The sequence below is a fragment of the Maylandia zebra genome, linkage group LG22 (assembly GCF_041146795.1).
Source record: "Maylandia zebra isolate NMK-2024a linkage group LG22, Mzebra_GT3a, whole genome shotgun sequence".
Lineage (NCBI taxonomy): Eukaryota > Metazoa > Chordata > Actinopteri > Cichliformes > Cichlidae > Maylandia > Maylandia zebra.
The window spans coordinates 2946250-2958848 of NC_135187.1; the positions used below are offsets into that span (position 1 = coordinate 2946250).

At 40.6% G+C, this 12599-nt stretch overlaps 1 gene segment (V, D, J or C); it reads right to left on the minus strand.

The window, feature by feature from the left end:
* Positions 1–6929: 6929 nt before the first annotated feature.
* LOC112429788 (Ig kappa-b4 chain C region-like) lies at positions 6930–8791 on the minus strand. The segment is given in 2 exon segments: positions 6930–7398; positions 8665–8791. A coding segment is annotated over 1 exon segment (255 nt).
* Between the last annotated feature and the right edge of the window lie 3808 nt (positions 8792–12599).

Genomic DNA, 12599 nt, shown 5'->3' on the forward strand with positions numbered 1-12599 from the left:
CAACTTGCAAATATATAATTAACTAAAGAACAAACGTGGGCCAGTAACAGATACCAAGATGAATCTTAGTCATGACCTTTGATAACCGCAGTGGAACAAAGCCATAACATCTAATCAAGTGTCAGGGCTGTCGCCAGAGCGTGGAGTGAACCCAAAACAGACTCCGAGCTGTCGTGTGGACAATGACTTTATTTACAATGAGGTAGAAACACAACAGTAGTGAATAAAATGTGATTTGGAGCAAAAGAAGTGTAACATAAACTATTACCCACACAGTAAAATTGTTATGGCCCTGATCTGGCCCACACAATGTGCTTACACATGGCCCACATACTGCAAAGAATGACGGCCCTTTGGTGGCCCAGATCAGGTTTGCCAGAGGTGGCCCACACATGGGCCAGCACAAGGCCAGCTGCAGATACAATGGTGGTCCTGTGCTGGCCCAGAAGAGTTTCAGCTGTGGCCCCACATGTCAGCCTAATGTTTACCTTAATCAACCCATGTAATAACAACATGTGGCGGAACATAATAGTGCAACAATAACATGATGAAACTCTGTTCAGACCCTTACAAGTACGCATATTGAGACAGGCCCCATGTGAAGCAGCAAATGCTATACAGGGCTTCACAGTGCTTGCATGGCCTTCAGAATTCACTAATACTCTCCAAGTACTTTCGCCAAAAAGGCTTTTACTATCCAGATAGCTTCTTTCTCCTTCCATCTGTATCTCTAGCGTAGCTGATTGGTACATGAAGGCACACACAGGTGTCCGAGCAGCGCACACAGATTGGGGGAGGGTCAGTCCTGCCTCCACACCATTTATCCACATATTGATTAAACTTATGTTTACATGCTTATTATCAGCATTTATTATATTTAATTGCTTTTTATCAATATTTATTCCCATTGTGAAATGAGTATTTTAATCAAAAGAGTATCAATATTTATGCTTTTAATCCCGTTTTTAACACTGGGTTACAATTTCATTAGCAATAAATTTAATAACCCTCTATATTAACAGTTACACACTATATAGAACAACTTTATAGAATTATATTTGTTTGCAGATGTTAGCAGCTATCAGTGAATAGTTATCAGCTATTTTGAGACAAAACTGTAGAGAGACACGGCTCTCTGACTCTGAAACAAACAAACTCAACTACATAATTCTCCACTAGGCCTTTACTGAATCCAAATTCAGTTTCTGCTCGTTTGTGTGTCTCTCTGCATTCAGTTTAGGATTTAATAACAGGAATGCATGCTCTGTCGAGGTGAAAGAAGGTGACTTAAAAATGGAAGAATATCCTATTTCTTGGCCTCTGAAAGTCTTGGGTGGTTTTTAAAGTTTAGTATATTAGCTGATTGACGATTTCCTGAACCTTATGCTAACTTTGAACTGAAAATACTTCATCTTTTTAACTTATCTTTGAATAATGAGGAAACAAGTCTTATATCTCCATGAAATGGGTTGTAGTAGACAGTTGTTCAATTACTTTTGAGTGTCTGGCGAAAAAATCCTTGTGGGTAAAACCTACACACCTTTCAATTCAAATACAATCAGAAAGTTAGACAACCGACTTTGTGATCTTGATTATATTAATGTGATTGATCTATTACTAAACAGCTGTCAGGGGTTGCTGTGTGGAGAGTTTATAGCCCTGTGAAAAGGGTGGACCCAAACAGAGAACTCGTGGTGAGGATTAAGGATGTTTAATGCAATGGCAGGATGAACGGATAAACAGTACATGGAAGAAGACTGGCTGACTGGACTGAAGTGAAAGGCAAATAAGCAGAGTAGACAGCAGTGACAACATCAATGACAAGACAGTGAGCGAGTGGAAACTGAGGACTTAAATTTCCAAAAAGAAACTGTTGTGTTGGGCGACCACGTGGCCAGTGGCTGAGCCAAAACAGGTCCGGTGGGCGGCTGCGAGGAAGACAGCGGCGGCCACTGAGCAGGTCCGAAGGCGGGCAACGAGGAAGACAGCGGCGGCCACTGAGCAGGTCCGAAGGCGGGCGACGAGGAAGTCCAGTCAGTGGATGGAAGGTGGCTGCTGACACCAAACTTGACATGGACGAGCCGCCGGGTGGTGGAGCAGCTGCAGGTGACGGCGTGGGAGCCTCTAAAGAGGTCAGGTGGAATCCTGGCCGCCCTCACCCTGGGCACTGGGACAGGCACGGGAACTAGCTGGACACCAGTCACCCCCACCCGAGGAACCGGAACAGGTGCAGGAGTGGACTGTATCTTAGCTGCCCTCGCCCTAGGAGCTGGCACAGGAGTGGGTGCTGGCTGGACGTCAGTTGCATCATCCCAAGGGGCTGGTGCAGGTGCGGGTACGTGCTGAGCCCTAGCCGCCCGAGTAGGTGCTACAGGGACAGGTTGAGCCTTAGCTGCCTTCACCTGAGAAGGTGAAACAGGTGAAGGGGAAGGCCGAATCTTAGCTGCCCTGCTGGCAGGAAGAGGCTGAACAATGGGTGAAGAAATAAAGATTGACTGGGAGAAATTATCGGGTTTAGTGGTGTAATTAATAATGGCCTGGGATGGAGGAACTGGGACAGGTTGACAGGTAGGTGAAGAAATAGCAAAATGAGGAAAATTATCAGCCTGAGCAGCATTGATGTCTTTAATGGGAGCCTCTGAGGGAAAGACAGTTCTTTTGGAGGCAGAATGGTAATGAGTAGTAATTGGATAGTCCAGAATGTAATCACAGTGAACAGTCTTTGATTTAGATGGAGTCCCGGCGCCCCGGCGAGGTGGAAGGTCTGGTGAATGAGGAGGGCAGTGTGAGTGCGAGGAGCGGAGCAGCGATAGAGGGAGAGGCCGAAGCGCAGTGAGAGACGCCCACTCTCCGCGGCGAATGCTCCGGTGTAGGTGAGGCAGCAGGTGGGAGAACGCAGTGTCCCCGAGGCCCGCCCAGAGCCAGGCAAGTCCCCTCGCAGACGTTCCGCAAAGAGCCGCTGTTTCTCCCTGAGCTCCTCCGCCCAGCGGGAGAGCACTGCCTCCTGCCGCTCGAACCGGCCAGAGTCCGCTGAGTCCCAAGCATGTCTTCGTGGCACGGGTCTTGTCATTCTGTCAGGGGTTGCTGTGTGGATGTGAAGAAGAGGGGACCCAAACACAGCACTCGTGGTGAGGATTAAGGGAGTTTATTGCAATGGCAGGATGAACGCACGAGCAGAACAGGGAAGAAGACTGGCTGACTGGACTGAACTGAACTGAAAGGCAAACATGCAGCGTAGACAGCAGTGACAACATCAATGACAAGACAGTAAGTGAGTGGAAACTGAGGACTTAAACACACTGGCTGAATAATGACTGATTGGAGACTGGTGAGTGAACAGCTGAACATAATTGAAGTAACACACAGGGAAAGGCTGGCATAAAGAACAGGGAGTCAAAACAGAATAAACCAGACATGAAACAAACTGAAAATGCTGGGTCAACGACCCAGGAACCCTGACAACAGCATGTTGGAGTCAGTCCAGGAGAAAGTCACACCAAAAGTTTCAATGCGCTGAAGATATCATTCATCATGACTTTTATAGCAGCAGCTGAATGAATGTTTAATTCTGTTTTTAATCTGCTGCAGCAGTTTGTTGTTAAGGAGAACACTTAGAGATCCCGAATGAATAAATAACAGACTAAAAACAAACATACTTGGACCTCGAAAGTGCATCCCAGATCAAAAAATTATAATTATACTATTTTACATTTTTCTTGAAACATGTTGGCCGATTGAAATGACACCTGTGAATTCACAATGTGATGACTGCTTATGAAGTCATGCTGGAGTCACTGTGAATATTTCCATAGAGAGGCACTTTGCATCAGCAGCACCATGCTCCAGTGCTCTGGGAGAGTTTATAGTCCTGAGAGTTGAACACTGGATGACTGACAGCTGTCCTTCATCACAACAGAAGCCACAGAAATCCTCCTCATCAAAAACATGACTTTGATCTGCGTCCTCATCTGGACTCTCCTCTGCTGCTGCTTCACAGGTAAAGTCCAGAGAATCAAACTCCTCTCCTCTATCAACATCTGTCCCTCTGAAATGAAGCCCACAAAACCATGAAGCTGCTTTATGTTTTTGTCTCTGTATCCTCAGAGTCCAGAGGACAGATCACAGTGACTCAGCCTGGAGCAGTGAGCTCTGCTGTGGGAGGATCTGTGAGCATCAAGTGTAGGACCAGTCAGAATGTTTATGTTTCTGGCAGTTCTCATCTTTTAGCCTGGTACCAACAGAAAGATGGAGGAGTTCCTAAACTGCTCATTTACCATGCTAGCATTCGAGAATCAGGGATTCCAGCTCGTTTTACAGGCAGTGGATCAAACTCTGACTTCACTCTGACCATCAGTGGAATCCAGGCTGAAGATGCAGCAGTTTATTACTGTGTAGGTCAGCACTATCCTAACAGTCAGTGGGTGTTCACACAGTGAAAAACAGTCGTACAAAAACCTCCCTCAGTCAGACTGAACAGAAACTGAAGTGACTGCTGCAGCTGGAAGATACTGCAGAGACTGATACAGTTCACTGAGGACACACACACACACACACACACACACACACACACACACACACACACACACACACACACACATACACACACACAGAGTGATAGAGTGAAAATGTTATTGTTGCTAAACAAAAAAGAAGTTGGAAATCTATCTGTATCTCAATCAATCAAATTTTGACCTTTGACCTCTGCTTCATAGCAGCTCAAATACATGTGAACCAATTCCTGAATATTGCTCATTATGAAAACATTTCTTAAAGAAAGAGAAAAACACAATAAATCACCAAAATCAGTGAGTCACAATTGTCTGCATAACTTATATAAATACTTCCAATAGAAACTTTAAGTCCAATTTTCTCAGGTTTGTAGATTTTTTTCTTTTTTGCTGTTCAATACTAGTCTGATAACTTTGTCTTTGACATTATGTTACAAATACCTATCTATATTACACCTGGCAAAATAGCACAATTAATATACAATGTGAAAACTAACACAGTACATACCAAAGTTCACTATCAGTCCATTTGCTGCACTCTTCATGTAATAATGCAAATATTTATTGTGATGCTTTCAGCAAGAAGGGAGAAACAAGTTAAACGTGACAGACAGTTTATGTTATGATTACAGTTGATTTTACAGTTGATGATTACAGATGATTACAGTTTATAATATTTACACATCACCTTGTTTTCATTTCAGTTTGACAGAAATATTAATATAAAATTAAAAATTTATGCAAACCTGGTTTAGTAAGTTTCCACTGGGAATATTCATATTACTATATGAATACAACATCTTTGTGATGTTAACATTCACCCTTATGCATATTTAATTTTTACAATCAGTGTAAACGTAATTTCAAATTCCAGTCTGTGTCACGGTCCTGGGTCTTATGACCCAGTGTTTTGAGTTTTAGTTCATTTTGATGTTTATAGTTTATGTTAAGCCCTTCAGGTTTTCTAAGTTCATTTGTTACCATGTCTAGGTGATTTTAGTTCTTATTAATTCCCCCTCGTGTTTCCAACCCATGTTAAGTCTTCCCTGCTCTTCATGTGTTTCATGTCTGTGTCTTATGTTGTCAAGCTCTGGTTGTCATGTCTGCGTTTCATTATGTTTCCTGTTTTATTTTGGAAGGAGTCGTGTGTTCTTGGTTCTTGGTATTTAGCTTCACTGCTCCTGTCATTAGGTTAATGTTTGTCAGCTGCTTCCTCATGTGTCTCCACTTCCCCTGATCCCCTCATGTGTATTTAGTCTCTGTGTTTCATACAGTCTGTGTCGCGTCGTCTGTGTTACCACCCCTGTGTTCCGTATCTCCAGCCATAGCTTTTCCTTAGTTTATGTCCAGTTTAGGTTTCTGTTTGAACTGTTACTCTTATGCTGCCTTCACTCTGTTTTGTTCCTTTCATCAGCCATAATAAACGGCTCGCTTTTGTTTAAATCCACTCCTGCATCCTCGCCTGTGTTCGCACCTGGGTCCACCACACACATTTCCGCACGGTCTGCCTCCGCAGACCATGACAGTCTGTTTCCTGCACCAGTTATGTTGGTTACAGTGCTCCAGTACAAACAGTAACAAAAGCAGACAACACAAAAAGTAAGGAATAGCACAATATATAGAATCTATACATATATATAAGTCACCTACTATATATATAAGTAAGTCATGATCACTGTTTACTCACTATTGTTTTGAACCAATAGATCCATTATTTAACTGTAACACTGCAGCATATATTAAGAGGTACTTATTAAAGCACAAAGTAACTAAACATTATGCCGGTAACACAAGTTCAATTGCTTGCAAGCTTCTGCACAGACAGCATGCTAATGCTAAACTAATCAAGAATCCAGGGTGATGTTAAGCTAAGTGAATGGATAGTGGATTTATATTGGCGTGAGGGACTGTAGCCTATAAGTTCTTATTGTTAAATGATAGTTATGAGATGGTGTGTTTCAGGTGATTTTACAGAAAAACACCAAAATAATGTACTGCATTACTTTAAAAAAGTACTCTGCATAATAGAATACTTTAAGATACCTACCTCAACACTGATCATTTGACTCATTCTTATATTGCGCTTTTCTACTCCACCTGAGAACTCAAATTGCTTTATATAACAAGCTACAACATGCTGAAACATTCATTAAACAGCATGCAATGACTTTGCATGAATAACGGCGGTGTCGCTCAATATTCTCAGTAATAAAATCATAATCTCTAAGTTCTTATCAATTCCCATTCGCACTTATTCTTTAACATAAACTTCGCTTAACTTCATGTATTCAAAGTGACTTAATTCTACCGACTCATATTGACTACAGATAGCACACTGGTTTCCAATAAGAATCCTGGAAATCATTATTTAGAGTTTAATATTGACATCACCACAAAAGTAAGACAAACACTCGATTCTTATTTAATGTAGATTTTTTTTATTCTTTAAAACTTTAAACAAACTTTAAACTTTAAACAAAGCAATGAAAAATGAGAGAAGAAATTGGAAAAAAAGCTACAGAATGCAGTGTGAAAGTAAGACCAGCACAAAAGTCACATATAGTTCAGGACTGGGGACACTGGTCTCTCATCAGTGGCTCTGAGACTAGAGTGTGGGAGCCCTGGGTGGCCTCACAGGTCACAGAGCCCACCTTCATCCAGTGGTCTGCAGGGAGCCTCAGGGTGCTGCTCCAGCTGTAGAGGCCGTCGTTCTCCTGCACCACGGGGCTCCTGCTCTCCTCCCAGCTGATGCTGCCACTGCCATCCACCTTCCAGGACAGACTCCAGTCTGAGGGGAAGCCCTTGTTGGCCACACACATGAGCGTGGCCTTCCCCTGTTTCAGCTCCTCACTGGAGGGACCCAGCACCTTCAGGGCGGGGCGGGCATCACCTAGGAAACACCAATCAGCTTAGAGGACAGGAACCACAATTTGAATTTCTCCATTAAGAAGTTTCTGTCAGGTGTTTTTTCTGCTCCACCAGTCATTCACTCACACATTGTTTCACTTCCCTTTAAGAAACCTCTCATGCATATCAGCACAGAGAGAATCATCACACAGTTTGAGCTGAAATATGTTCAAACTACACTGGAAATAAAAGAAGCAGATGTGGAAACATTTACAAAAACAATTTTAGCTTCAAATTCATCAGTTATCTATAACACATCACTTGTTGGAGATAAGAAACTTAATAGCACTACTTAAATGATGTGGATTATTTTTTTTACTGCTTACATGATTTTAATGACATTTGAAATGATATCTGCTACAACAGAAACACCAGACGTGCTGCACACTGTCAAATGCCCATCTTTAACTTCTGGAAATAAAATAAGCAGATATGGCAACAATTATACAAGATGTTAAGCTTCAAAAACCTCCGTTCTGTATAATACACAAGTTTTCTACTTACCTCATGTGAGTTTCAGTCATTTATTGTAGTGCTTTTATGATTTCTAAGCAAATTCTACATTTTTACTGACTAAGTAAAAGACCAGAAATCTTTATCTTCACTCTGTTTAACTTGAGGACAGTTACATTTAATTCATCTTAGAAACAGTGACTGTGATTTCAAACTAGAAAATAATCACAGGCTGATGACAGTTTATATTATTTACACAATGCATCGTCTTTATGTCAGAAATGTCGACATAAAATCTAATTAAAGCTGATGGAGTCAGCCTCCAGTGTACAATGGTTATAATATTACCTCTACATGAATACTTCATTGTTATAAAGCTAACATTTAAACCTCGATGTAGTTTCTTTAAAAACATTATAATCTTACTTCCAACATCCAGTCTGGTTCCTCCACCAAAAGTCCACCACAGTGATACAAACTCACTGAGCCGCTGCACAAAAACCTCTGACTGTAGAGACACGGCTCTCTGACTCTAACAGACTAAATTAAAACCAAAAGCTCTCAAGAGTTAACCAGACATATATATATCTCAATAATCCTCAAGTCAACTCTGATGTTTTATATTATTTGTTAATATTGATTTTAACATTTATTCTGAAGCTAACTTTGTGTCTTCATGAAAATTGATCTAAAAACTATTTTAATGATTTTTGTTTTCTGGCACACTGAACAGAAAAGTCAAGATAACCACAAGAAAGAAATCTGATAAAATAAAAGAGGTTTAAGTTCGACTTACTTCCAAATTCCAGTCTGGTTCCTCCACCAAAAGTCCACCACAGTGATACAAACTCATTGAGGCGCCGTACAAAAACCTCTGACTGTAGAGAGACACGGCTCTCTGACTCTGAAACAAACAAACTCAACTAAATCATTCACTGTTTGCACAGCAGCCATGACTCAGCTGATATGACTTCTTCAAATACCATCATAATAACATCGTACAACATTAGTTTAAATATAGTTTTTGGACAAGGACACATTTTCACAGTTTTACTGTGTACACCAACACAGTGGAATCTGACTCAAAGAACTAGGATGTGACTGAAGTGCAGACCTTCAAGGCCCACCGAATGCTCTGCTCTGGTTTATATTTTGCCTTTCATTGTTAATAAACTTGCTCACAGCTACGCTGTCGTCCGTGCTTGCGTTTGGGTCCAAATCCTCCTCCAGACGATCTACCTCCCAGATTGTGACATGCTACCTCTATCAGCAGTAACATTATCAGTAAATACCAGTGGCCCAGCTACACTTACAGCCAAAACCATCAGTGCCATAACTTTGTCTCCACCATCTTTGACAGATGTTGTGATTTGCATCAGATCAGTTTTTCTCCTTTTAATTTTCTCTTCCAGTCATGCTGAAAAAACTTCATCTTTTAACTGTTTTTGACCTTTTAAATGTTTTACTGGCAAAGTCTAATCCAGTCTTCCAGTTCTTGAGTGTAACTTGACAGTAATAAAGTTTTTTTCTCTATGTTTGATTTAGTTTGTCAGCTGATTGATGATTTCCTGGACCTCATAGTGATACATGCAAGCTCACCTCTTGAACTCAAAATACTTTGTTTCCTCATTATTCCAAGATGAATTACAAAGATAATTTTGTTTCCCCATGAAATGGTTTGTAGTAGACAGTCATTCAATTACTTTGCACCATTTCCCAGCATCCAGTGTTTATTTCAGAATCCAGCTATCCTCTGTTTCCATTTGAAATTGTAGTTAACACCTTCAATCAGTAGCTCTTCTGTGTTGTTTTAAGTGCAGTACTGTACAAATGGCTGGTGAAATTCTCCAAAAGCTTTTCTGTTTTCAACATCTCAATAAAAATATAAATATTTGTATTAATTCAATGCTTTCATTCAATGAAGGCAGATGTTTTTGTGTTATTTATTTTAAAGAACTCAATTATTCTTCATCCCAGATAATCTATAAATTCTTCCTCTTTTACCAACTCTGCGTCATTATAAATTAAACAACATAATATGTTTTCAATCAAAATAGCTTTCATTGGTCTGTGACCAAGTGTTCTGTGTTTAATTTATATTTCTTGATTATTGTTATTCATGGTTTTAGTTCTCTTGATGATGATTTGTTTTTCTTTTCAGAAGAGTGACCTTGTGTTAAGATGGACACTACGGATAATATTCATTACAGTTGATCATTTACTATTGACATTAATAAATGAATAAGCCGTTCTGTTAAACACTGAATGACTGATCATTCAGTTATGAGTCACCTATATAATTTCCTAAATTAGCTGTTGGGACAACAAATTTATATATAAAAAAAAGCATCAAATGAAAGTTATAAAAATATTGATGATGTCACACTTTCTATTTCAATCTGTGATCTTATCTGACAGGATTCTGGAGAGGCTGGAGCTTTACCCAGGTGCCCCAGGGTAAGGGGCAGGTTACACATTAACTGTAACTGTAATCCATAAACTGCAAATTAAATTTTGAGTAATTTTTAATATCAATTAATAGGAAACTAAGCAAAAACAGAAAAGACATCATTAATTCAGACAGAAAAAGCACAAAGGATTTCATTGTGTCAGTCAGATGATTTCCATAGAGAGGCACTTTGCATCAGCAGCACCATGCTCCAGTGCTCTGGGAGAGTTTATAGTCCTGAGAGTTGAACACTGGATGACTGACAGCTGTCCTTCATCACAACAGAAGCCACAGAAATCCTCCTCATCAAAAACATGACTTTGATCTGCGTCCTCATCTGGACTCTCCTCTGCTGCTGCTTCACAGGTAAAGTCCAGAGAATCAAACTCCTCTCCTCTATCAACATCTGTCCCTCTGAAATGAAGCCCACAAAACCATGAAGCTGCTTTATGTTTTTGTCTCTGTATCCTCAGAGTCCAGAGGACAGATCACAGTGACTCAGCCTGGAGCAGTGAGCTCTGCTGTGGGAGCATCTGTGAGCATCAAGTGTACGACCAGTCAGAATGTTCGTGTTTGGAGCAACAACCATCTTTTATCCTGGTACCAACAGAAAGATGGAGGAGTTCCTAAACTGCTCATTAAGTATGCTAGCACTCGACAATCAGGGATTCCAGCTCGTTTTACAGGCAGTGGATCAAACTCTGACTTCACTCTGACCATCAGTGGAGTCCAGGCTGAAGATGCAGCAGTTTATTACTGTCAGAGTGATCACTACATTAACAGTCAGTATGTGTTCACACAGTGAAAAACCATCATACAAAAACCTCTCTCAAGTGCAGAGACTGATACAGTTGACTGAGTACACACACTCAAAGAAATACACTGGTTTTCATATCTTAGTGAGGATATCTAATTGACATAATGCTTTTCCTAACTGCTTACTATAACCTTAACCATCAAAAGTGAATGCCTAACTATAACCTAACTGTAACCCTGACACTAAAACCACTTTTTGAGACTCAAATGCCTTTAAACTCGTTTGGGACGAGCGTTTTTCCCCATAAGTGACTGTTGTTCTCCACAGTATAGTGGCATGCCACACGTGTAATGCACATTTAAAAAAAAAAATCAAAAAAACAAAACATGTGGGGAACCTCCTCCAGATGTCACTGTTGGTGTTTCTGGAGTCAACAAACATAGTATATATTATTTCATCAAAAGAAGTTTATTGGTCTCCATCACCCTCAGATTTACAACCAATCCTGGGGTAGATGAAGGTAATGACATGTTCTGTTACCAACAGAAAAATGGTGAAACTCCTAAAAAGCTAACTTATAATGCTGACACTTGAGCTTCATGACCTTTGACCTCACTCACACTTCACAGAGGTTTTAAGTTTCTTGGAACCTTATCCCAACTTCACATAAATAGGATTGTTAGAAAGGTGTAAAAGTACACAACACACACGATGATTGTGCTCACTATTATTGCGTTTTACTGACAGTTATGAACTCAAGGAACACAGTCTGTTCCAGTCCAGCTCTCCCCGTCCCCGCTCGACTCTGTCTTCACTATATAGAGAAACAGAAAGAGACAGCGTCATCAGTCAGTCGCCACCACCTGTGGCTCACCTGCCTCCCGGCACCGCCCCCTTGAGCTCACTGTACCACTCCTCCCCTGCAGATGAGCCAAGGACCACACCTCCGCCACAGAAGGCAAATCAAATATACCCATTTTGTCTTTCTCTGTTATGGACACAGATGTACAGATTTGTATACAGAGTAGCATGAAAGACTCAAATGTAAGCACTCAGTAAAGTGCAGAAAAGTGCTGAACAATCATAAATTCTAAACAATCAGTTGTTTGTTTCTGCTCATTAAATTCTGTAAGAATTAGAAATGTGAAGGTCCCAAGTTCAGTCTGAGGATTTTACCTCCAACAGCAGCTTTTATCCAGGTACATGTTCTTGAACTTAAAGTGTCCGTGATGATAACAGAGATTCTATCATGATGGGTTTTATTACTTAATTTTATTCATTTGAATAAAGCTGGAATTCAGTTGTGTAATTGTTTGTAATTCGTGATTAAAAAAACATCAACAGCAGTGAACAACGATGCTTGATCTGCCCCACTGTTACATGTCACATGGTTGTGATCATAGCTACAGAAAGAGGTGTTATAGGTATTGCTGTCAGAGATAACAGCCTCATTTAAAAGATACTGATTGTGTCTGTTTGTGTTTTATAAGAAGTCCTTTGAAGCAAAGAGCAGTGACTGTACCTC